The sequence below is a fragment of the Cyprinus carpio genome, chromosome A24 (assembly GCF_018340385.1).
Source record: "Cyprinus carpio isolate SPL01 chromosome A24, ASM1834038v1, whole genome shotgun sequence".
NCBI classification, from domain to species: Eukaryota; Metazoa; Chordata; class Actinopteri; order Cypriniformes; family Cyprinidae; genus Cyprinus; species Cyprinus carpio.
In genome coordinates this window covers 18,604,192-18,629,860 of record NC_056595.1, presented here as the reverse complement: position 1 = coordinate 18,629,860, position 25,669 = coordinate 18,604,192, and the positions used below count along the sequence as shown (strand labels likewise).

The following is a 25,669-nucleotide window of genomic DNA, read 5'->3' as shown; positions in this document are numbered from 1 at the left end:
AAGTTGGGGGTGGCGGTGTGCATGAGGGGGTGTGTGCGCGCGCAAATGCACTCATATGACATCATGCACTGATAAAAAGTGGAACTGAACAGAGTGAGGATTAACTGCAAAGATGTATTGATTTCAAATGCGGATTTGTCTTTGTGTGTTTTTTTTTGTTTTTTTTTTTCGTGTGAATAGTTTTCTGAGTTCGTCAGTACGTGCTAACACACATGTGATTAAGTCTTCTGTTTTTATAGTGTTAAACCAAACCCTGAAGAAGCTCATCAGATGTTCTTCAGAAATGATTACGCCATGCCACCAGAGTTTTCACATGGCTGGTTTATTGAAGAGCTGCTCTCTGTCTCATGCACACGTTGCTGAAATGCAATTGTTTAAAGACTTTTAGCTGTAAAAATTCCTTAATGATTTTTTCTTTTTTTTTTGGCTCAGGAAAGAACTAGATCTAGTTTTTTAAATGTATTTATTATTTTTTTTTTAAATGTAGCATTTTCAAGTCAAATTAGAAATAAGACCTGTCAATACAGATTGCAGTAATTCCCAAAATAAGCTTTTTATGACTTTGTCAGATTATGTCTTAATGAATGCTCTCAAATCTAAAGTAAACTGACATATAGTGAAATATTTTATACAACCCTGACATGAGCCCTTGACTCTACGAATACCGGTTGTGGTGAAACACATTCTAAGAACCAGGCTGAGGTTTCCAGTGATACAACATTCAGTAGATTAAAAAGAAATCAACAGCAAACTCAGAGAGCATGTCTTATAGTAGAGCCAAGGAGACGCTATTGTCAAAATCAACCTCAGACTTTAAAAACAATCTCAGGAGGTTTGTGCAGTAAATTTTTTTCATTCAAAACATTCTCAAAGGGCAGTCTTAGTTCATTTGAGAATCTTTTCGAAAATGCAACAGTGCAATTGTTATTTTCATTAGCCAAATAAAGTGTTTTGAATGTCTGGTGAAAGCTTAGGGACACCTTTTTTCTTTTTTTTTTTTTTAACTCAAGTTTGGTTGTAATATCTCAGGTGTGTGTGAGGAAATGTAAGGCATTCATCTTTGGATCCACACCACTGAATGGAGAATGGGTGCTTCTGTGTGCCCACATATGACCTTGTTTCTCTCCATCTGCTTAAAATTACTCTTTAATATCTCACCAAATCACTTTTTTTCTTTCTTCTTCACAGCTTTCTTCTCAGATGTAAGAACCTTTTTCACAATATTTGTGTTCTAAACTCTACAGTCCATCCAGTGTGATTTGATACATTCTATATTTCTTCCAAAGAATTATAAGTGAATGTGTACCTTCAGAATTCCACAGAAGTTTCTGCAGAGTTGGAACACCCATATGTCATAAGTTCTATAAATTTTTCACCCGATGCATGTTCATTCATTAAATAATTTAACTAATTTTATTGTGCTTTCAGTTACTAAAAAGAATCTAGTGCTTTCAACTCTGTTCAAAACATGTTCTAACGATATTCTCCTCAAAATCAGTGCAGAAAATATCTGTAGATTCCACCTGGGCCTACTTGTAAGATATTAAACAGGTCAAAAACTTTCAAGTCTGAAGGAACCCACAGGAAGTGTCAGGTAATGGCAGTATTGCGGATGTCTCCGTAATACTCAGAGACATTAACCTTTGTGAATAGTGACTCCATTGATGAAGTTCACGGTGCACCTGTGAATATGTTTGGAACTGGACAGATTTTGTGTTTCATCATTGGACTCGGATCGAATGGGCTCAGTGTGTAACAGGAATTGATCAAGACTGGACACAGTGAGTTTGCGCCGTGAGTGATTTCAACTAGGGCTGTGCAATTAATTGAAATCGTCATAAAATCACGATTTGAGCATGCATGATTTCTAAATCGCTTTATAGCATGATTTTCCGCGGACCCGACCTCTACAATGAGCTATATGATCAATGCATGGCAAAAAAAAAAAAAAAAAAAGTCCCTGGACACGGGATTTATATATTTATTTATTTTTTATTTATTTATTTTTTTGCCATATGTCTAGACATTTTGTAACACCTTTGCTTAGTGATTATTTTGACTTATGTCTGTTCTAGAGACGTTACAACTTTTTGATAAAGCTCTAATTGGTTTTCTTTTGGAAATATGTTTTAAATTCATACTGAATGCATTTATGACTGTAAAGCATGTCTGTGTGTCAAAATCGTGATTAAAATCGAAATTGCAAAACTGATCAAAGAAATCGCAATAGTTTTTTTTGTCCATATCGCACAGCCCTAATTTCAACCTTGCCTCATTATCATCAAATGTACGTAAGTGAATTCATTTTCAAGACTTGTTAACTGTGAGTGATTATTCTGAACACCTCAGCTGCGAATGTGCACCAACGAACTGGGGCCCAACGTTAAAGTATGCTCGTATATGTGACTTTGTTACTGATTCATATCAAATCTGCATGCAGGACTGAAAGGGACCTGATAATAGAGATGAAACGGTATGAAAATTTCTTATCACGATTATAGTGACCAAAATTATCAGGGTTATCAGTATTATCACAGTATTGTTAAAGTGTGCTGGAAATGTTCAGAAAGTACTAACACATGAATAGTTAAATGACAACATGACCGACAAAAGTTTATCTAATAACATGTACGAAATTTTCATAAAATGGTAAACCTCACATTTCAGCCTTTAAATAAAAGGGTTAAGTCAAAAATGATAATTGATTAATAAATTATTATATGTATTTTAACTGCTCCATAAATAATTCTAGATATCCAAATTTTTGTTGTTTTTCATCAACTGGTCAAAATTTATAGCAAGGCATGCAAATTCAGTCCGTTTTTTTGGCAGACAAAAACTGCACACAGGCTGTATGTTTTCTTTAAAAAACATTATTCTATTAGTGTAAAAAATAAATCTTTGTTCAAACTCATATTCTGGTATTTCATAGGTTTTAGGATAGTTAATTCATTTAACAAAGTTACAAATTCCTGAGCAAAAAAATAAATAAATAAATAAATAAATAAATATATATATATATATATATATAAAAAAATATATATATATATATATATATATATATATATATATATAAGAACTATTTTGTCTAATTCATTTTATTGTTTTTGGCCACACATTGGCCAAATTTACCATTCAGCAGGTTTCCTTGGGTTAAAACAAAATTTAAATGAACCCCTATAGGGTTATTAAAAGGGTAATCAATATACGTAGGTTTTTCATAAAAATGACATTTGTAATTATTAGTGCATGAATAACAACACTCATTTATTTTTCCATTGGCTTGTTTTTCCATGCATTTTGTAGGCTGTTTTTGAATTACAGTTAGAATGGGGACTTAAACATGGGGAACCACCTAAAAACATCCTGACTATACTGCAATTACCACTGTGTGTTATAAACTTTCCAACACCTCAGTCTTTCAGCAATGTTGAAAAACACAACAGAAAGCTGCAGCAACTCATTTGTAGCATTCATGGAGATAAAAGAGTGCTGAGCGCAGGCTGAAATCAAAAACTAAACTCTCAGTGGTGATGGGGAAAACTGTGCATCTACATATTTATACATTTTAGGTATTTTCTAGTGAACTCTTACCCCGTTGCGCTAAGAATCATTATATTGATTCACTGGAAAAGGCTCGGAAAGATGTGATAAATTGCACTTCAGATCACATGAATGGCAGAAAACGGCTAACTAAGGCCAGTGCTAAATGGTGCATATTGTGCTGGCCTACACAGCAAGTGACTGGAAACTAATGAGCTCTTTCTGAAGACATATCTCAGATGGAAATGTTTTGATCTGCACCTATGTGTGGGCCTGTACCTTATTCTGCCCATGAAATCTTTAAAGTGGGACTGAAAGGAATGGCGCATGAGATCAACGTATTGGTCGTTAGCCATGTAGCCATTAGACAGTATGACTTTTGTTGATGACACTTTGATTGTAAAGTTTTTCAAATGGAAATTGTTAAAGATGGTTATTTTTGTTAAACAGTTTGTGAATATACAGTTAATAGCAAGCAGTTTTAGAATGCAGAGGCTTCAGAGGTCAGATCCCCACCCAATCCCAGCATGGCCACAGAGCAAGCTCCATTTGCTATTTCCACAGCTGCAAGAACATCTCAACAAAGAGGCCCAGAAAAGGGACGCCAACCAGGCCTCTTGTGCTCTTTCAGGCGAAAAGCACCTAACCAAATCCCCCTAAGCTAAGCCTGAAGATTCCCTTCAGAGTATGATTTTTAAGAAACACCAATAGTGCTTTGTAAAACAGTCGTTCTCTTGCTTCTCTTCAACATAGATTATCCTTAGGGCTTGTGATACTTGGCAATTTGCTCAACCCACAGCAACACTTTGCAACCATGGTGCAATGGCTCACTCTATTTAGAAATATGCACAATTTTTTTGCTGTTCTTTTTTTTTAAACTGCAGTTCAGTTGGATTTGTCTACTTTGCCACTATTTGGTACAATTATTTATGCATTAATATATTATATTTTTATGTAAAATATATATTTTATATAAATTTTATATTAATTAATGATGCATTATTTGTGTGTGTGTGTGTGTGTGTGTATATATATATATATATACGTATTCACACACATACAATGCATACACACACTCAGATAATTTAAATTATATATTTTAAATGTTTTATGTGTTATTAGATTGAATTGTTAAATATAGGCTTAATTAAACATTTATTTAGCTTTTTTAATAAATGAATTATTAAATAGATGTTCTCATATTTAGTGTCAGTAAATATAGTTTGTTAATGTATAAATTCATTAAAAATATAATTGATAATGAAAAATACATTTTATTGTAAATAATTTATTAAGTATTTTTACTATTAATTAATTTCATTTTTCACTGTTATATTTAATGTTTAATGTGTGGCTATAAAGATATATTCTTTCACACAGATATAAAAGTGATATGGTGTACACCACACCAAAAATAACACCACATCCACAACACACACTAACAATCAATTGCACGTTTCATTTATCAGGCAGTTTGAGACCTTGCTGGTGAGTTGGTCAAAAACTGTATAAATCGAAATAGTTAGACTGTCTCATTTTTGCCCATCACCCTAAGACAAGCCTTCACAAACTACATGCACAAAGACCGTTTTCCTAGCAGAAGAGTAGGACTGGTTTGGAATTGCATTACACAAGAAAGAATGAGTGCAGACATGGTGGCTTATTCGTTATCCTGTCGGGGAGAGGGATGTGTTTGACAGGGTGCGTGGTGTCTATCGTGGGAAGCAGCATTGCAAGCTCTTTGATGCCTCAATGTACAAGATCTGTACAGGGGCCAATCCTATTTTCTGTCCCTGCAGCACCTAAGCCAAGCTCGCCCCCTCTCTCTTCCCACAGCCATCTATAGCATCACATTCTCTCCCACCACACACTCCTCTCCAAAAACACACACTGCAAATGCCATTCTTGAGGTGTCCCGCTGTTATCCACAAACCCAGGAATGGAGCCATAGTTCGCCAGTGCTGTAAATACTCTGTTGCTGTTGGATTACTCTTTGATGGCATGTCAGAATTCAACTGTGGCCATTTGTTGGATTATGTACCCGGTTGAAATGTAAGATGTGTAATGAGAAACATAATCACTGGATAAGACAAACAAAAATCAACGGAGCAGCGTACATCAATCACCAGGCGACTCTTGGTGTCACGTAAGTTGAGATACACAAAATGGATCTGGGAGGAGTGCAGTTTCCCTTTGTACATAGATGGTTTAGACTACCAAAAAGCACAGTGTGATATTAACTAGAAGAACAATTGAACTTGAGCTTGGATTTCACAACAGTAGACTGAGAAAATAACATGAAATATACCCACATTAACATTATTTTCCTGAAAAACTGCACCAGCTCTATGGGTCTGTTCCAGGATTGTGTGTCATGTACACCAACTGCTGCTGTTTTTCAGTGTGTGTTCTTGTCCATTTGGTGTGTATGAGAGAGAGAGGTCAATCATGGGCAATAGGCCACTGTGAAGTGATCAGTGTTTGTGTGTGTGTGTGTGTGTGTGTGTGTGTGTGTGTGCGCTTACGGTTAGCTTGTTTTTTCCAGTAACATGCACTCTCAACCCCTTGTCCGCCAGGGAACAACACAGTCAGAATCATTTTTAAAACAATTTTTTTAATAGCTAATGAACAGTAAAAACAATCAGAATTCATCCTGCTTTAAATAGCTGAAGCATTTAAAGCAACAGACAATGACAAAACTGCACAGCACATGTATAATACACTGAATGTTGTCATGTGTTGATGGGCTTGTTAATATATTATATTTATTGTTATAGTTGTTTTATAGCTATTGTTCTTGGTGTGAACAGGCCTTTAGACTTGGGCAATCCATCCTTGTCTCTGGTAAAATTGTTTAGACTATATATAAAAGTATTAAGAGGAATTTCTGAGCTAAGGCTTTTACATTGACTTGTGTTTGTGACCCTTGATGCCACATTAGACTTGAGGTAACATCAACTTGAGGTAGTTATCAACCTTGATGTGTGATGCATTTAAGCATATGTATATATTTTGGCGTAACATATTTATGGACACACATGCAAGCCCTTAGCCCCCAAACTCCACCTGATCATTATGTGCCTAAACTATTAAGCTGGCGTTTCCTAATGGCACTCTAATGTAATTGACCCTTTGCCCTGAGCTGGCTGATCCAGCCAGGTCTATGTGTGTAGTACATGTTTAGTAGACCTGGCTGCTCTCATCCTTCTGTGATTATATAAAGAATCCATAACTAGCTTCACCCATCCAGGTAGTATCTAACCAAATGAACTCTACCATTGTACTGGATGAGTTTTGAGATTACCATGAAAAATATGACAAACTCAGGGTGGTGTTTTTGAGGCTTCTCATGTTCTGGAGCATCCTAAATTCAGGAAGTGTATATTCTGTTTACAGGAAGCTTGGCCCTGAGGTGGTCAACTTGGACACATTTGATGTATTGTATGTAACACCATCTTAATCTCAGGCTAGATAAATATTTAATGCCCTGGTTTTAGCAATAAGGGAGGATGTATTTACAACAGCCATGGAGCTATTAAATTATGCATGATTGCCACTGATAAACATCAGTTTTTGTTTCATGAATGGGCCATCATCTAATTTCATGGTCCAAAACAGCAGGAAATTTCAAGTAGCTTCAAGACAAACATCACTCGCTTTAACCAAGCCAATTTAGCATTCAAAGAGCGACTGAAGCAGACTCTTAGAATGCAGATTAAACTAGAACAAGTTGTTAATTTGTAGTTATGGGCCCCCTTGAAAATTACCTTGCAAATTTGCCTTGTGAGTCTAAAGCTTCTATTAGATGCTATGTCTGCACTCCAACTGCTCTCTAGGCCCCCAGTTTATGAATCCTGTTGGTAAGGGTAACAGGATAATGGAAACTTTGAAAAAAGAAGAATCAATAAATGGCACAAAGCAGGATATTGAATATTTGAATCGTTCAATCATGTTATGATGGCCTCAATACAAAAGGCTGAATGGGTATTTGATTTCAAAGGGTCCATTATGGCTGTGTTAGGAAGTGAGCACTGCTGATCCCTCACTCATTCATACAACTAACAACCAAATTCGCTTATAGAAAAGTAACCAAGTCTAGTCAGGTGGCATGTGAAATTTTAGTTTTGATTGTGTAGATATTTTAAAAGATACAATCTTAAAAATAAAGGATCTTTATTGGCATTGATGGTTCCATGAAGCACATTTAACATCCATGGAACATTTCCATTGCACAACAGATTCTTTATAATGGAAAAAGGTTGATTAAAATGTTCTTCACACTAAGAAAAAATGGTTCTTTTAGAAACTGTTTGCTAAAAGGGTTTGCTGAAAGCAACCCAAAAATGGTTCTTCTATAGCATCACTGTGAAAATACCCTTTGGATTCTATATTTCTTAAGAGTGCGTTCTATAATAATTGTTCAATGTGTGCATCAATTCTCAACCATTTCTCAGTTTGTCTCCTTGTGTTTTGGTTTAAGGAACCCAAGTTAGGCTCCACTGCTGCTGGGAATGAAACCAGCGAGGCGTAGGCTCACGAAACTCCAAAATTCCCCTTCTGACTTTACAGTGACGTTGAGCCTCTGCTATTTGACCAGCCATTGTGTGTGTCTGCTTTCTGACAACATACTGACAAATATTTCTATCCCGTTCAGTTTCTTTTGCCTTTCTTTTTCAACTCTTTCCGCCTTGGGGGAGGGATTGAGTTGCCAATCTCATGGGTTTGGAACCTGAGAGGTGCCAATGTGGTGTAAAGCCAAGACCCAAATCTGCGGTTCAGACTTCAAACAAGACTCTGTGCTATTGTGTCTATCCCTTTCCCCTTCTAACCAGGCAACCCTCCCTTCTGTGTTCCCGTTGCACCGAAAGATGACACCAAATACTCCTCCTTTTCAAAGCCCAGCTGCATGCGACTGACATAAGAGGTAGTGTGAGAAAAGAGCTGATGAAGAGGACCTTATGGATATTACATTGCATGAACTCCATACAGCGAAAAAAGATACACAGGGTGTTGAGGTACAGAGGCATGTTTGAGAAAGACAGGAGGAAAGACAAAGTGAGGAGAAGATGAGTTGTTAGGGGATTCTTCATTGATTTGTTTGTGAAGTAAAATTTGAAAGCTCGGGTAGCTAGAGAAGAAATATGATTCATGCATCTGACAATTTTTCGCTTCCATCAGCTGCACCGACAGATGAGGGCGAACGTTGGCTAGCTTCATTAGGATGTGCAGACAGTTCAGAACTGCGCTTCGGCTGTCAGGGTTTAACACCTCACCCAGATGAACACCTTCAGCCTGTCTGCTCACTTGCAGGGAGCTGCTGGAACGTAGCGCTCTGTTGAAGAGTAATCTCTGAATGTTCTCCCCGTTCTGTTGCATCTGTCAGCATATCACTGCCTTCTCAGGGATTTTACCTCATGCAAATGAAGAACCTGTCCATGGCATGACTCAGAGTCTCCAGTTAAACCCCCACACCCAAACACGCACAAATAAACCTCTATAGAAAGCCCTGACTCACACACTTCAAACCACTCAGCATACACCCTTATGTAAAGTCAAGTGCCTCTTGTATGATGCCATGCTTTGGTGGTTACAGTTAAACTCTGCATATAGCTGGTAAAATAATATGGGGGAAAGGATTTTACCGTTTAAGATTTCCCCTAAGATTTCTTATTAATAATTCCAATGTTACTTTATGAGTGATGGATTAAATAGTCATTTTGAGTTATCGTTATCATCATTGTTTCTGTTCTGTTGTATGCAAATAAACACTGTCATTTTATGATCTTTTATTAACATGGTTCGGGAGGAGCGCGTCAGATACTTAGCCTAATTAGCACAGGTGGTGCACACTCAAGTTAATCAACACCATGGTATAAATACAGCTGATGGTTTATCAGCATCCCTCCTCCGCCCCATCTCCTCACTTCGAGTTCATATTATACCAGGGGTATTCTAGGTTCAGGCTATTCCTGAGCTTGGAGCCCTTCCCCAGACAGCACGCCAAAAATGCATTACCATAGTTCAGCTAATTATATGTAAGCGTGAACTCGTGAAATTGTTAATGGAGTAACAGTATTTAATGCTTTCTGTTCATATATTTCTATCATAATTTCTTCACTTTCACACATTAAATCTTTTGGCTTTTATTTTGGCAGAAACTGAAGGAAGACTTTTAAGTTTATGTTCAGTTTACAACAGATTTTAATGCTTCACTCATAAGCACACAGCCAATCCAGACTTATTAATGAAATATTATTTGTATTGCAGTTTCGGTTTTATAATGATTATTTGTGCAGCTCTTCATTCAGGTTTAAGCGTAACATGATTTACACGTTTCTGGATCAGCTTCATTGGAGGTCCAAAAACATTCCTGTTACCAGTCAAATTTTAAATGTCTAGGTTACGGTTAAGCATATGGCTTGTTTGATAGAAATATTGTTCCAGGACCAATCACGAATGTTGATTCAACATGTTCTTCTGAACATGCTGAACATGAATCTCGGCATGCTTTGGGTTTACCATGTATTTATACAGATCTCCTCATGCTCATGGATGCAACCCTAGCTGATGTGTAACGAGTCCTGACTCCCACCACATTAACTAAGAGCTTGATCAGATCATTTATGCAAACGTATTTACCAAATGGATGGGATTTAATTAATTTGCATTGGTTGCTGATTACTTCCAAGCAAGAAAAATAATTCATCAGGGGAAATTCATTGTTGGGTCAGCACAATAACCCAGACAGAACATCTCTATAAACGCACCTCACTTGCACTTTATCCCTTTCTCTTTTGAAACAAAACATCATAGATTATATGATCCTCCACCTTTCTTTGTGCTTTTTCATGCATGATCCCCCAGTAGTCATAACATTTCCCAGTTGGAGTCTGTATTGTTTTTCCTGTTGATTTGTTTCTACATCAAAATGCCATATCTTTATCACAACTTACCCAGCACCCTCCTGTTTGATTTAGTACCTGCTTCTTTATGTATACAAAACACTTGGAAATCCCCCTTTGTAACTGCCGGGTTTCACAGTGTTTTCTCAGCGGTGAGGTTAAAAGTTTTAATCAAAAGCTAATCATGTTCACGTTCCATTGTTTATGTATTTGGTGCATCGTACCTGGCTTTCACAAGACATCACCCTTACATCACCTGCAGGTTTTTCCATACCATCATAGATGACATTTGATCAATGTTCTAGTCCACTGGAGTCTGTGAATAGCCCTACTGTGTGATATTTGAGTTTCTTTGTGTGTCTGGAAAGAGTGAGACATTATACCGATATGGATGAGAGAAGAAATCTAGTATATTTAGCATTTTGAAGCAGCTGAATTCTTTCTCCTGTGCAATCATGAGTTATGATTGGCAACTTTCAACAGACAAACACTCTATGTTAAAGAAGGAAACGACCCACTGTTGAGTTTGGGTGGGTGTAGAAGAAGTGGGTGAGAAAGTGGGCACACCTGTCACATGTTGGCAACTTTTGGGACCCATCCTAATCGGTGGTCTGCTCCCACATCCCCCAATGCCCACTACCCCGCATGTTCTTGAACAGAGCATGGAAACAGGTTTTATTTTTTTATTATTTTTTTTTTGCTGCTCAAAAAAGTTTTAACATTTTCTCTCTAAGGGGTTTTGCAATAGAATAGAATACTATGTGGGAACCCAATCTTTTTTCTGTGTTGGCCACCCGCACTGTAGGACAGCCAACGCATCTCTTTGTGCTTTATTTTCATTGATGGTTTACTTATTTATTTTGTAAGTATATTCGAAAGTAAGTGCCCTGCGAAGTGGACATCACAGGATATTCCGCCATGATTCCAGTTCGAAGCGAATGTATATGTTCCATTCACAGTGCATTGAAGTGTGCGAGACTTGAATTTAAATGTATTTATTTACCGAGGTATATGATGTCACACTTGTCTGTGTGGGAAGATATTGCACGGCGCAAATCCATGAATGAATGTTCCAAAGTGAAGTAAACTTCAACAGATTTCCCCTGCTCAGGGAGTGGGGGCAATGAACACTGTGTAGGAACCATGTCAATGGGAACACAGTTCATGCACGGAGCTCACTTCTAATGAGCTGATTATCTGAATCAGGTGTGTTAAAGAGAAAAAAGAAAAAAATATTTTATTTTATATATCAGGCTTTACAGGGTAAAGGTTGCAAGCAAGATTCAAACTCTCATGGCTCAAAAGAACACTACTGCTCAATTTTAGTGCATACTTGAACAAACCACTAGTTCATAGCTCAAACATGTTATATGTTAATGAACTGTGAAATATGTCGAAATTACCCTAGCATGTAAAACAGGTATGTTTTTTTTGCATATGTTGAGTAATTTAAGCAACATGATAGTTGATGTGTCAGCATGATGTGTTGTCTGTTTTTCATGAGTAAAAACGTTCTCATTGAATACTTTTGTAAAACATAATGCTAATTACTCACAGTCACGTTCCCTTAATGCTTTCGCCCCAACTTTTACAGCATGCTTTGCTGCATAGAACATACAGTAACTTGATTGTAAGATTGAACTGTTTAAAAAAATGTTGTGGTTTATATCAGATCTGAAATGTTGCATATGTAACCTTAAATTCTTATGTGAACCATGGGCAATTGCTAAAGCATAGCAACCCCTAATGTTTCATCAGTTATCTAATTTAAAAGCACCGCCGTTCATTTTTGGAGATGGAATTAGTATAAGTCAGCCATAATGCATTTAGTTTATCATTCATAATCTTGTCTATTACCTATTGCCATTTTTTAAATATTAAATAAAAATCTAAACTTGGTTGATTATTTTCATTAAGTAATTTCACAGTTTTGAAGTAATCTCAGAAACTGCCTTTATGTGCAACATTGCACAAAAAAAAAAAAAAAATCCTTTTGAAATGTGACATCTGTTTATCACCTATCTTAACTGTTTACTATCTGTACTGTTGCCAATTATTCTTGGTGTGACACAATTACCCCTATGCAACCTCATGTCTGACTTCTATTCTGTCATAAGATAATTTTCTTTCTTTATTTTTCATGAAGCATGAGAGTGGATAAACTAGTAGGCTTTAGATATGAAAGCAGCCTGGGAAAATGAAGATCACTCAGTTCACACAAGAGAGGCTGTTTATGATAGAATGCCAGAAAACACCACACAGCCTAAATAAGCAAGTGAATCAAGCCCTTCTGAGGGATCACAGATGACTTGCGTTTACTAGATGCTACATTGCACTTTTATCTGAAGAGATAAGAAATTATATACACCAACTGAACCAAACTGAAATTCGCTCCTAGAATCACGTAGATATAATGCGTCAATTCATATATCATTGTAATTTAGCTATCATTAATCTATCAGATTTATTGTTTGATTACAATCTATTATAGAACTGGGTACTTTTGCTTTATCGTTTATATTACAGTAAATATATCTGTGTGGCTGTCAGCCTAATGTCATTATACATATAAAAGTGACACAAAAAACGTAGCAATAATTCAGAAAGGGATGTGCCTAAGATAATATTTAGCCTATTTTACAGTGTCTTTGAATGTGGCTAATCCAATCAGAATTTAGAGGTGGAGATATATTTTTTTTGGGTTTGATCAATTTCAAATAAAAAGAGAAAATAATTAAACAACATCAAGCATTTTAGTATTTTAAAGTATTTTAAGTCATTGGTGTAGTATTTGGAAGTATTTTACAACATTATCCATTTTTGTTGCATTTCCAGCAAAAATAACTATATTACTTGTATATTATCATGATTATAAAACACTCAAGTTTTTCCATCTCATTTAATTATTTTCTCTTTTTATGTGGAACTTGAGCAAACCAAAAGCTTAGATAGCTGATGCTCTTCTGATACTGTAATCTTGGTATTACAGTTATTTTAGCTGGAAATAAAAAAATTAATAAATGAATGAGGGGCCTTACATAATATTTAGGCTCTTTTACAAAAGCTGTGAATATGGCTCATGCAGTCAGAATTTAGAGGTTGAGTTATCTTTTGGTTTCATCAGGTTCGAAATAAAAAGAAAACAGCAAAAATATCATCATATATTGCTTATATGGTTAAGATCTTCATAGCCTTATCTGATGTTTGCATAAACTTTCTGAGACATTTCTTTCATGATAATGTAAGATATTAAATTAAGTAATGTACTGTTCCATATAGACAAGACATGGTCCACCAATTTCCACCCGACCTGAGCTAAAAAGAGACATGCAGTCTGTCTAATTAGTTACAGTGGGGCTGTTTTTAGGCAGTAATATGCAGTCATTAGCAGAACAGAGAGTAGGTGAGTTTCACCACTCAACACAGTTGGGTTGGACCAGCAGTGACTGGAGGGGCCCCTGTGGTCCTATTCAGTGGTCAAGTCCTCAGGGTACCACATCACACAGACAGAATCAGACAGAGAATTAAAGAATGCAGAACCGCTAGCTTACGTGTGTGTAGACCAGAGGCTTCACTTTGATGTGGAAGCCATGGGGCCTATGCTCTGAATCCCAGCGTATCCCACTCTTCATAAACCCCTACTGGCCTTGAAGAGCACTGGGAAAAAAAGAGGAAATGTTTTGTCCTGGATAAGCAGTTTGAAACAGATAGAGGGAATTCACTTGTGTTTTGTCACAGTGGAACAGGTTTTCAGCAACATGTGGAAAGCATCTATGCTGGGAGGAACTATCAATCTGTTATATCCCCCAACGAATGCAAAAAATAGATCTGTACTTACTGAAAATCAATAAAGGGAGCACTTTTACTGCTCATGGCAAATGTGTTTCTGAACAGATCTGAGCACCTAACCAGAATATATATGAAGTGAATAACAGAGGTGCATGTGTTTGTTTTAAAGCAATAGATTAGTTCAGTCAAAATCAGAAATTTCTGTTATTATTGTTTACTTAACCCTGCTGTTCAAAACATGTATGACTTCTGTGGAACACAAATGAAAATTCTGAATATTTATACTCCCTTTTTCCCTGACAATTAAAATGTTTCAAAATGCATTAAGTGGTTCATATGTCTTGAGTGCAATATTCCAAGGTATATTATAGTTTTTATTCTTTAGGGTTTGTTGTTTACCTTTCTAACTTACCATTGGCACGTTCATAAAAAAAGCACAAATATTGAGTTCAAGAACTAATTGTTTTTATGAGTCAGATCTTTTCAAATAATTATTTGAATCAGTTTACAACTTGACTTATTCTCAGTTTCAACTCATTCTGCATTTTTTATAATTGCATGCAGAGTGGAACCAGTAGTGTTCCACAGAAGAAAGTTGTACGGGTCTGAAATGGCATGAGGGTGTGTAAATGATGACATCATTTTCTGTTTTAGGTGTACTCATCCTGAGCACATTACATTGCACTGTTATTGCAATGCATTTTCTTTGAAATTATCATAGTTGTCTACATTTTATATTTACAGTCATTACATTTATCCAGTGTATTTATTATCAGTATCAGGGATTTTTATACCTTACTCAATCTGCCTCTTTACTTTTTGTTCTGCCAAAAAATACATAAAATGCAAAAATCAATATTCTCTTTTTGGTTGGAATAGATAAGATAACCAGATAAGATTTAAAAAGTGAATGATGAAAGCTGCTCCAGGCACTGCATATTAAATAATTTGATATAGAATATCTGGTAGCGAGAGAATATGTAAAAGAGAGAGAGGGAGAAAGATGCTTGAAAGAGGGGGGGCATGAATAATGCTGTTAAATATAGGAGGCCCAGAGCCTGGAGACATCATAGCCTTGTCTCTTTCAGTGCAATGTCAGTTTAATGGAGAGCTTTACCTTTTTTTGGATGCATCAGATTACAAGGTCAAGGTGCAATCTTCATCTCCGGCTCCACATTAGCACCGTTTCTCAGACCTGATGGCTTTGATCTGCTGAGCTCTGGAAGATGGCCACACGCTAGCATCTGGGCTTTGGTCAGGGTCAGATGCCATTTCAGCTCTGACCACCATGTCTAACAAGGAACTGAGTTGGCAGAGAGTTCCAGCAGCATCTTATCTGTGTCTCCACTAGGTTTCGTGATAATGGTGTTTCCTCCTATTATTGCTAAGCTCTGTTATTTCAGCCGCTCATGGCTTCTTGATCCTGTTATACTACTGAACACAAAATATCCACTGTCTGTTTCGGAAGGGTGAGGTGCTCTTTGGGTGATTTTGTTCCTAACCATGGTCTCATTTAAAATGAATATAAAGATGTGTGGGTCTGTTAACCACCAGCGGCAGATGGCAGGTTCTTCCCTCTAGTTATGCAGGATTTGTTTTTCTAGTCTGATGATTTATTAAGTTGGTACTGTTATGATTGAAAAGCCTGACAAACATGGCTGATTCACATTCATGGGTCAGTTCCCCTGTGCGTGTTTAATATGCATTTAAATTAAAATGATTCCTGTTGCATTTCCTGTGTGTGTGTTTGAGTGAAAAAGGCAAATTATTCTTTGTTCCTTCACTACTTTTGCAGCCACTACATTTACAACCATAGCAATCAAAAGATAACTTTGTGATAAATTTGCTATGGGGAAAAGGGAAGGGGCCACAAAAAAAAAAGACAGTGACCTTCAATAATTTGTTTTTCTTTCTCTGTTGATATATTTCCCTATTTCTCTGTTGAGACAGAAAGTTGAGTTGGGAATTATTTATATATTGTTAATATAATATAATGTTATATTATACCTATCAAAACTGTAGTATTTCTTTTAATAAATAATTTTTTTTATTCAGTAAGGATGTATTAAATTGATCAAAACTAACAGTGAAGACATTTATAATGTCTATTTAAATGCTGTTCATTTGTACTTTATATTCATCAAAGAATCACAGTTTCCACAAAAATATTAAACAGCAAATCAGCATATTAGAATGATTTCTGAAGTATCATGTGACATTGAAAACTGAAGTAATGGTTGCTAAAAATTCAGCTTTGTCAACATAGGAATAATTAACTTTTTTTGAATATATTAAAATAGAAAAGTTGTTTAAATTGTAATAATGTTTCACATTATTACTGTTTTTGCTGTATTTTGTATCAAAATATTTTGCCTTGGTAAGCATAAGAGATTTCTTACAAAAAGAATGGTAGTAAAATATATGTATTTTTGTCAAAACTAAAAACCACAAAAATAAAATAAGTGTCAAATCAAATAAATACTAAATAATTTCACTTTACATATAAAAGTTATATTGGTTAATTATACAATTCTGTGTGATTTATGACTTGAATACAAAGCACATATATGTAATTTCAGTTGTCATTCTGCTGTCCATGAAAACTTCCTGTAGGTGTCCCTCTTGTGATCTCCAGTTGTCCTGTGGTTTATGGCATTGCCAGTGTGACAGCCACAGACACTTGTGTCATTGAATGATGTACAGTATGAACATCTTAGCTGACTGAAGCGGCTCTATTTCAAAATTCATGAGATCAGACATTTATTCTGATCACAGAATTCATTTCAAAGTTCCTTAGCGACAAGACAATTGGCAGAGGAACTCTTTCTGTACATGCATGCTTTCTTAAAAGAGGTAATGCAACTCTATCTCTTCCTTCCTTAAGGTGAAGAGGGTCAGCTGTTTCTGCATTAGCTCATCTCTTGGCCTCATGCTCAATCTGAGGATGTGATGACACCAGTGCACTTGACGCAGAACTTAGTCCTGAGCAACTGCCGCTTGCCTTACAAGGCCGTAAACGCTGCCCGCTTGTAAACCAATGCTCCATTCATGCGTTCTGCCAGACCTCTGTTTGGCCACGCTTTTCATTTTTGATCTCATTAACCGACTTTCATTTCCATTCTAAAATTGCAACATGCTACTCCAAACCTCCTCCACCACAGGAAGTCTTGTAGTGTTCTGTTAGACCGTTGGCACCCACCGCTTTGTGCCTTTCCGAGGACATTAGGGGCCACTAAGGTGCTTTGGTTTAGACAGAGTTCCAAGACACTCTTGCGTCTGACCAACAGTCCACAAGAAGGACAGAAATAGAGATGGAGGAAGAGGCGGGCTTAGAGCGAATACTGTATTTCACATATGTGATTAGTTGGACATCGTTTACACATTTTCTGCTCTTTGATTGTATGATTACAAAGTTAGCATACAACAGCGATAATCGCATCTGTTTGCATCTGCCAGTACCTGTGTGTGTACAGGGCCGCTTTTGGAGGCCATTAACAAAGGCCTTGGGCAAACAGACAAGAGTCTGTTCAAACACAGGGCGGAAGCTCCACTAATGAGGATGTTTACCAATGCGGGAGAAAAAAACAGAGCAAACAGGGATGTGGACACGTGGCCGTCAACACCTCCCAACTTGGTCCTGTCACCTCTGCCACTGATGGGGCAGCCAGGGCTCTCGTTTATGCCCTCATCACATCGGCAGCAGTCAGACATGCCTGTGATGACATCTCGTCCCAAGCAAGCCTCTCGGGTTTGACATCTCCGCTGGCACTAATTCCTGTGGCTCTTATTAGGATGTATTGTGAGCTCATTTTGTGCTATTGTTACAGCCCTCTTTTACAGTAGTCATATCTGTCACCCCCTCTCTCTCCCTCCTTTCCTTTCCCTCTTCGTTGCTCTGTGCCAGGTGCTCTTAAAGCCTGCGCAGACAGACAAACCAAAAGAGAGAGAGGCGGATAAGATAGACAGATAAATAGAGAGAGAGAAAGAGAGAAAGCTGTGGAAATGTCTTAAGAGATAGCAAGGAGCTTTTCCCCTGATAATAAGGCTCGTTGTTATTGGTGCAAACAAATGGCAAGCCTGGCTTTTGTGTTATGGTTAAATATACTTAACTCGCTACATGGTGTAAAGAAGAATTAAGTGTGACCTCTGTGCAGCAAGGGAATAAAGACTTGTTTCTCCTCTATCTATCAGATCATTGCAGGTTGATAATTTTTGGAATGCTATTCATGATTTGCTCAGATTGCTTGTTGCTGGAGGATGTGCACACCTGCAGCTCTGTACCTCCCTTGTTGGAGCAGATGGCATCAAGTTTGATTGTTTGGTCCAAACCTAAGTTTGATTCCACCTTTCTCTTCCCAGTGTCTTCACATTGTGTTTTTTGGCTGCAACTTGCATTATGTTGTACTAGGGTTGTGCAAATGTATAAATGATTTTTGAACAAAAAAGATTTTGCATTATTCATGAAAGAAGTCTCTTATGCTCACTAAGACTGCATTTATCATTTATTTATTTGATATAAAAATACAGTAAAAACAGTAATATTGTGAAATATTATTACTGTTTAAAAGATCTATTTTAATATATTTTCAAATGTCATTTCTTCCTGTGATGGCAAAGCTGAATTTTCAGCATCATTACTCCAGTCTTCAGAGTCAAATGGTTCAGAAATCATTCTTATATGCTGATTTGCTGCTCATGTTTTAGTCTCTTTGGTAAAACCCAAAATTTAAAAAATGGCACTTGAACAAATGACAATTAACAAATGACGATTAATGGAATTTTACACAGTTAACTGCTTTATGTTGCATCAGCATATTTTAATTTTAAAAGCCTCAGAAAGCTGCCCACCATGTCTTTCTCTATCCATGTACACCTGTCAAGTCGCGGCCAGTTTTATCTGATGTTCTTGGATTCAAATGCTCTGTGTCCCAGCATGTGCTGGAAATTCACAAAGGGCGTGTTGCACTACTTTTTCTCTCGCTCTTTTCGACTGAACTTCTCTTGCCAGTGAAGCACAGAATAATGTAATTCAAACAGTTGGGCGTATAGGGCGGCCCCCTCGCTGGGTCAGCCCGGGCCCAAGCAGCGCCTGCAGGATGATCACTCGACGCTGTCCACCACAATAAAACCACCGCTTTACTTATTGAGTAGGAAACTACATGCTGCATGGGGATCTGGAGATGAAGAATGAGAAAAGATACACACAATTTTAGCTGGATGGGAATCGAAAGAAATTTAAAGATTCTGGTCTGATTCCTATGAATGATTCTGGTTCCTTAACAGTTCCATGATTTTTTTTTTTATTATTATTATTTTTTTTTCAGAGTTTTTGAGGAAATATTTGAAAATAGTCATCCAATTTTTTTATTGCATATATTGCGCTCAACAATCTGTTATTTAAGACGCTAATGGACCAGATATGTAATAAGACACAGAATTATTTAACTGTGAATTATATAAAAATATTAAATGAAAAATATGGTAACTTTTCATTTATACATATTTATTACAAGTAACTACAGTGATTCAGGTCTCACAAACCTCTACAAACACAAAAATATTCTTGGTTAATTTTTAGTTCCGTAAATCAGTCAGATTATTCAGTAACTGCTCCACCGGGTTAATAATAATGTATGATTAACTTAAACTAACCAACATTCGGTATTCATCAAAATACACTGGTCAAGCTATACAGTATGTGTTTGAATCAATTAAATGAACTGCCTCACAGGAGAGATTGGGAATTAGTCTACACTGGTCGAGCTATTTGTGTTTGATTAACAAAAATGTACCACCACATAATAATCATTTGTTTCCAAATCAAACTAGACTGGCTGGCATGTGTTTGATTCGCCAAACGAACCAGCTCATAGGAGACATTTCTTAGGGAATCAGGCAGTACTGGTTTAGTTATAGCTGTTTGATTCACCAAAACAAACCAGCTCAAACTGGCTCATAAGAGTCATTTGTTAGTGAATCAGACTACACTGGTTGAGCTACATGTGTTTGATTCACTAAAATGAACCGGCTCATAAGAGTCATTAATTTGGAAATCAGAGAGCACTTTGTTTCGTAATGTGGATTCAGCAGATTCAGTGAACAGCAGTGACGTGAACACTATTAGTGTTTTAGCTATTTTTATTATTAACTCCTGACAGGTGATTTTGGTATTTGTTTTTAAAAAGAAACCAGTTCTCGATTCCCAAACATAGTTTCAGCATACATTTTCTCCCTCACATTCCTCGCAATCCCAATCAGAGGGCTTCAAACAGGAGTGCATGGGTGGATACTGCTGGGGGTCTTGTGATTAAACCCAGAAACACCAACCGAGACACACTCACACCTAAGTGCATGTAAATGCAAACACACATTCACAAACACCTACTTGTGTACACAGGGGGGCAGTACCTCTCGTAGCTTTGCCAACAGCCTGAAGATCGAGAGAAATCGATGGTATCATTTGATTACATCAGCAATGTTTTGTCGCTTTCGTGACCTACGGCTGTGAATTCTTCTGGAAGATTATTTTGAAAGGGGCTGTCCCTCATTTTATCTGTACAATATTCATTTACACTGTCTGCTCTTGGGGAAAGAACCTAATTATTTCCTTTTAAATGGCCCTGTAAACAGGAGGGGGATGAACTATGTCATTTCCTTGTGCCAAATGCAGATAAGTATTTATGTTTGAGTGTAGGATTTCAGCTATACAGATGCGTGAAAGACGTGTTAGTTAGTCTGCAGTGAGTCTGGTTGGAGAAGGAAACGGCAGACGCAGTTGTGCGTAGGAGTGATGAGACAGTGGAAGCCCTGGCACAGAGACCCTGTCTTATACGCTCTTCTTCCTTTATTTCCCTATTTCCTCCGTCTAGTCCTCTGTGAGTGGGCTCACAGGGAACCGGGCTCAATGTTACGGATTTGAGCTGTCTTCTTTGTGCCTGCCCCCTCTTTCTCTCTATCATTCGATGTGTTTCTCTCTCTGGGCTGGACGGTGTCGATGTGCTTATCTCAGATCCCCATGCCAAAACACATAATTTCCCTATACAATGCAATTAGACATGTTTCACATTATAGACCTTCTATCAGACACTAAATGTGTGACAATGTTGTTTGCTTAAGATCTGTTGCTGCTTTGTTTTTTTGCCAGATTTTAGCGCTGCAACTAATGATTTATTTGGTAACTGATAATCCAATGATTATCCAGTAATTTTACTTGAATACATACCTATGCATAAACTATGTACTGTATATATTGTTAGGAATATACTGTATATTTTCAGTATTTTAATATTTTACTCTTGGCATACTGTATATATTTGTCATCACAGGAACAAATTACAGTTTAAAATATATGAGCATAAAACATCAAAGATCATCTTTTAAAAAGCATCTTTCAAAAACTTTAACTTAAAATCTGAATTTGACTTTATCACTACATATTTGAAGCTTCCATATTCCAATTCAGTCACACAATTTTTATTTCAATTTTTATTTCGTAACAATTTTTACATTTCAATATGTCTCCCATCCTCACAGCTTTGACAATATTTGCTTTTATCAGTATAGTTTTGGCTAGTCAGCTAGCTGTACATTATCTTATAATATCAAGTTTATTTTGGGTAAACCTTTGGAACTTCCTGTTTGAATATTGTTGCTTAGAATATGGTAAATGTGGGGCAATTATGGTAATTTTGGATTACATGAAGCTTACCTTGGCTAACCTGATCAAAGTAAATTGCAGTACAGCAGTGTCCCAGATTACCATAATGCACTTCTACTGTGCAGTTTTCTTTTTTTTGTGCAGTTATGTTCCCAAACTTTTGAGTCTAGTTGTTCCATTTATTGTCTGTTTTTCCCCCCATTAGAGTGGAACAATGGAGAATGTTACTTCTAAATGACTATTTTTGTAATAATTTCACCTCTTTACATGTTCCTAATGTTTTGCTTTCTTTTCCTCTCTTTTTCTTTCAGGAAGCCTTCGTGGAGTTGTACAGTCAGCAGAGAGACTCTGTGTTCCACCCATTTTCGTACCTAACAAAAGTACTTGGATTGGCAATGCTCGGCTTGGCAGGAATGACCATCGGAGCCTTTTTTGCTCAGAAGTGACGGCTCTATGGGTCTCTTCACCAAACTATCTCACTTTCTCTGCCTGTCTCTCCTCTTCAGCTTATCAAAGCATCTTTCAGCGCCACACTGCCCCGCTAAGCCCAGCACCAGTGTCCTTCAAAGGCTGCCGCTGATTCGACGCCCCTCCAGCCACAGGAGCTGTGGCAAAAAAAAAAAAAAAAAAAAACTGGAGTTAAAAAAAAAAAAAAAAAAAAAAACAATAATACAGAATGAGGACTCACAGGAACGCTCGCACACTTTGACTATGATGCTCGTCACTGCCATATACAGCTGCACTCGCACAGAGATCGACACACAAAACACGTGCACACACAAACACTTGCTCGCATACTTCATATGAACATTTTATCTTTAAAGTTTGTTTCTTATGTACAAAACAAGTACAAAGAGATTTTTAAACTTAAGATTGTGCTTTTTTTGACATATTGATATCAGGTTTTTTTGGCATTTTGTAGCATGAATCAAAAAAAAAAAAAAAGAGAGAGAAAAACAAGAACGTTTGCCGGCGTGAATGTAAATAACTTCTCCACTATCTGCATGTGTGGAGAAGGAGACTCTTTTAGCTACTTTTTTATTGCATGATGGCATTTTGAACTCGACCACCCACCCCTTATGTGTTGATTTGGGATGTTTTTAGTTTTTGTTTATTTCTGATGTTTACTCCATTGGATGGACCTCTTGAGATCACCCTTCAAATCAACAGATGTTGAGCATTCCTCATTAAAAAGTTCCTCTTTGATTTGCTCTGTGTCTTACTGTTTGGTAAGCACAAAGAATGTGGCAACAACCAAACCAAAGCAGCTACCATGATATAATTGGGTCATGGAGCTGACTGACCCAGATCACCCTTCTTGAATGTAAAGACTGGAAGTTTGGTTTCCCATTGTATATTGTAACACACATGCATTTTTTTTTTTTTTTTTTTTTGTAAATAATTTTGATAGTAATTTCAAGGGTATTGTGTACATATATTGTCCGTGTACACATAGTGTGAGTGTGTGTATATCTATAAATAGATAGTGTTGAGAGCTGGACTTGACTGTGTTCTGGTGGAGAACGCGGGCAGCCCACCACTTCTGTCCAGCCCAGCCAGGTGTGTGTGCACGTCTGTAGATGAAACAGGCAGGTGGTAGCTGGGAACAGAAGTTCATTCAGGCTGGCATGATAGGCATGCAGGCCAGCAGGGCTTTGAAGAGACTTTGTACATAACGGACTATATAATACACGGCCCAGGTGTATCACTTATCCCTCCTCACTGCTCCCGATGTTATCTTTCTAGCACGGTAGATTACAGACATCTTGTGAGCTGTAGATTTTTGGATGCACCCACAACCAAAGAAATCCAATCCGTCTGCTGTAACTTCCGCCCTAGAGAGAGTCTCATCTAGTGTTACCCCACAACTTCCATGTTAAATTCCACTGGGAGAGTAGATTTCTCATTCAAAGGAAGATAATGAGACACCAGCTTGTCCTAATGTCTTTTTTCCCCTCAGATGTTCATTAAAGTCATTGATATAGATTTAGCGCTCTGCATCTCCCTGTCAGGGCAAAAGCCCACTGAGACCAAACTGATCTGGCTAACAATATTTCAATATCTTCTGTCTTTAGTAAATTTTATTTTGAATGTCTGTAATATATGAGCCATGTGCTGAAATCTTGCAAAAACTTAATAATTTATATAGACCACAAGGTTGTGCAAAAGTTGACATTGGAATTGGCACCATTTCAGTTCCCAGGTGTGAATTTGAGTTGAATAAGCCACGTCCTAGAGGACATTGAATTGAAATTTGACTTGGAATTTGCTATATTGTTCCAGCAAAATCCTTTTTATTAAAAAATAAATTAAAATTCAGAAATTAAATTTAAAAACATTCTCAATTCAGTTTCAAATTGCGCACAACCCTGATACAGTGTCTACAGACTTCAGTCAAAGTGGATGACTTATTTAATGTGGCGTGAACAAAAAAAGAGGCTGTGAAGGATGAAAGTATATATGTCTAATTTACTTAATTTTTTTATCCACCAAGAATCTGTGGAAAGACATATTTCAGTATTTTGTTGGCTAAACAGTCCTTGATATACAAGAGTACGGCATAAACAAACTGTACTTCTTTCCCTCACAGTCTCATTTTCATTCAAGTCAATACTCTAACTAAGAATCCAAATCAGGATCGCTTTATCTAATCTATCAACACAATTCTCTCGAGTTTGTAGCGGTACAGATTAAACATTTGCTATCTAATAGTGTACTATATTGCTGCACCCTTTATCGGGTGGTGCAGGACTGTATCAGAATATGTTAAAGCGAGTTTTGAGGACTCACACTGTAAGATCATTTTACTTTAGCTGCTAAAGATCTAAGACAACAGGGTGTGGAGCTGAGCTTCTCCCTGTTGCTGCACCATATGAAGCTGCTTGTGGATGAACCACATATAACTGCCACCGCTGGAGCAGAACTTTTCCATCCATTCCTTAAATCTCACTTTACCTCTGGTTAGGAGAAGCTGAGAAGTCTATTACAATCAGACTCTATATGCACCTGCTTGAGTCTAAGAGGCCTTGTGTATTGTAATAAATAGCACCAATCTGTGATTTATTCATAAGCAATTTTAAAATTCAGTTTGCGTCAAATTCCTCTGCACCTTTTAAGATGCAGTGCCTCTTCAACATCACGTGTAATTGACCAATGATTGTTTGGCGGGGAAATTTAATTTGACATTTGAAAAAAAAAAAAAAAGAGACTAAGAAAGTGGAAGGTGAAGGATGCAGGAAATGTGTGCGCAGTCTAGTAGTAGGATGTGTGTATGAGTCATAAGTTACTTATGTAGCGGTGTGTATACATAAAAAATAATTTTCATTCAGACAGAATGCATTTTTGTAATTTCATTTACATTTAATTATTTAGCAGATGCTTTTATCCACAGGGAAGTGGAATGACAATACACAAATTATATAACTTTTTTTTTACAATGTCATATAATGTTTGAGATACAAATACAATGGTCAAATCTATCCATCTCGCGTGTGTTTACATAGAAAAACATTTTTTTTTTAAATAGCACAGTGCAATGCAAAAATGCATTCTGTGTGAATGCCCTTAAAAACTGTGTCCTAACCATGATGAAGCAAAATCCCACTTCTTATAGCTGCACATTAAAGCTAAAGTGTGTCATTAACTAGTCTGAATTTATTGTTTTTAAACAGGTTTCCCAAAAGCTCCGCCTGGAGGCAAATCGATAGCCCAGCCCCCAAACACACCCCATTGGCTGAACCAATGTTGCTGTTGTTGGGCGGATCGAGATGTTCAAACA

General features: G+C 37.0%; 1 protein-coding gene across 1 annotated transcript in view; it reads left to right on the top strand.

Moving 5' to 3' along the window:
- Nucleotides 1-22,427, top strand: part of LOC109049771 (apoptosis regulator Bcl-2-like) — a 49,087-nt gene extending 26,660 nt beyond the window's left edge. Inside the window, exon 2 of the mRNA XM_042714519.1 lies at nt 22,203-22,427. Coding sequence (XP_042570453.1) covers nt 22,203-22,337 — 135 coding nt within the window. The 3' untranslated portion in view covers nt 22,338-22,427. The remainder of the gene's footprint in view (nt 1-22,202) is intronic.
- The last annotated feature ends 3,242 nt before the right edge of the window (nt 22,428-25,669 follow it).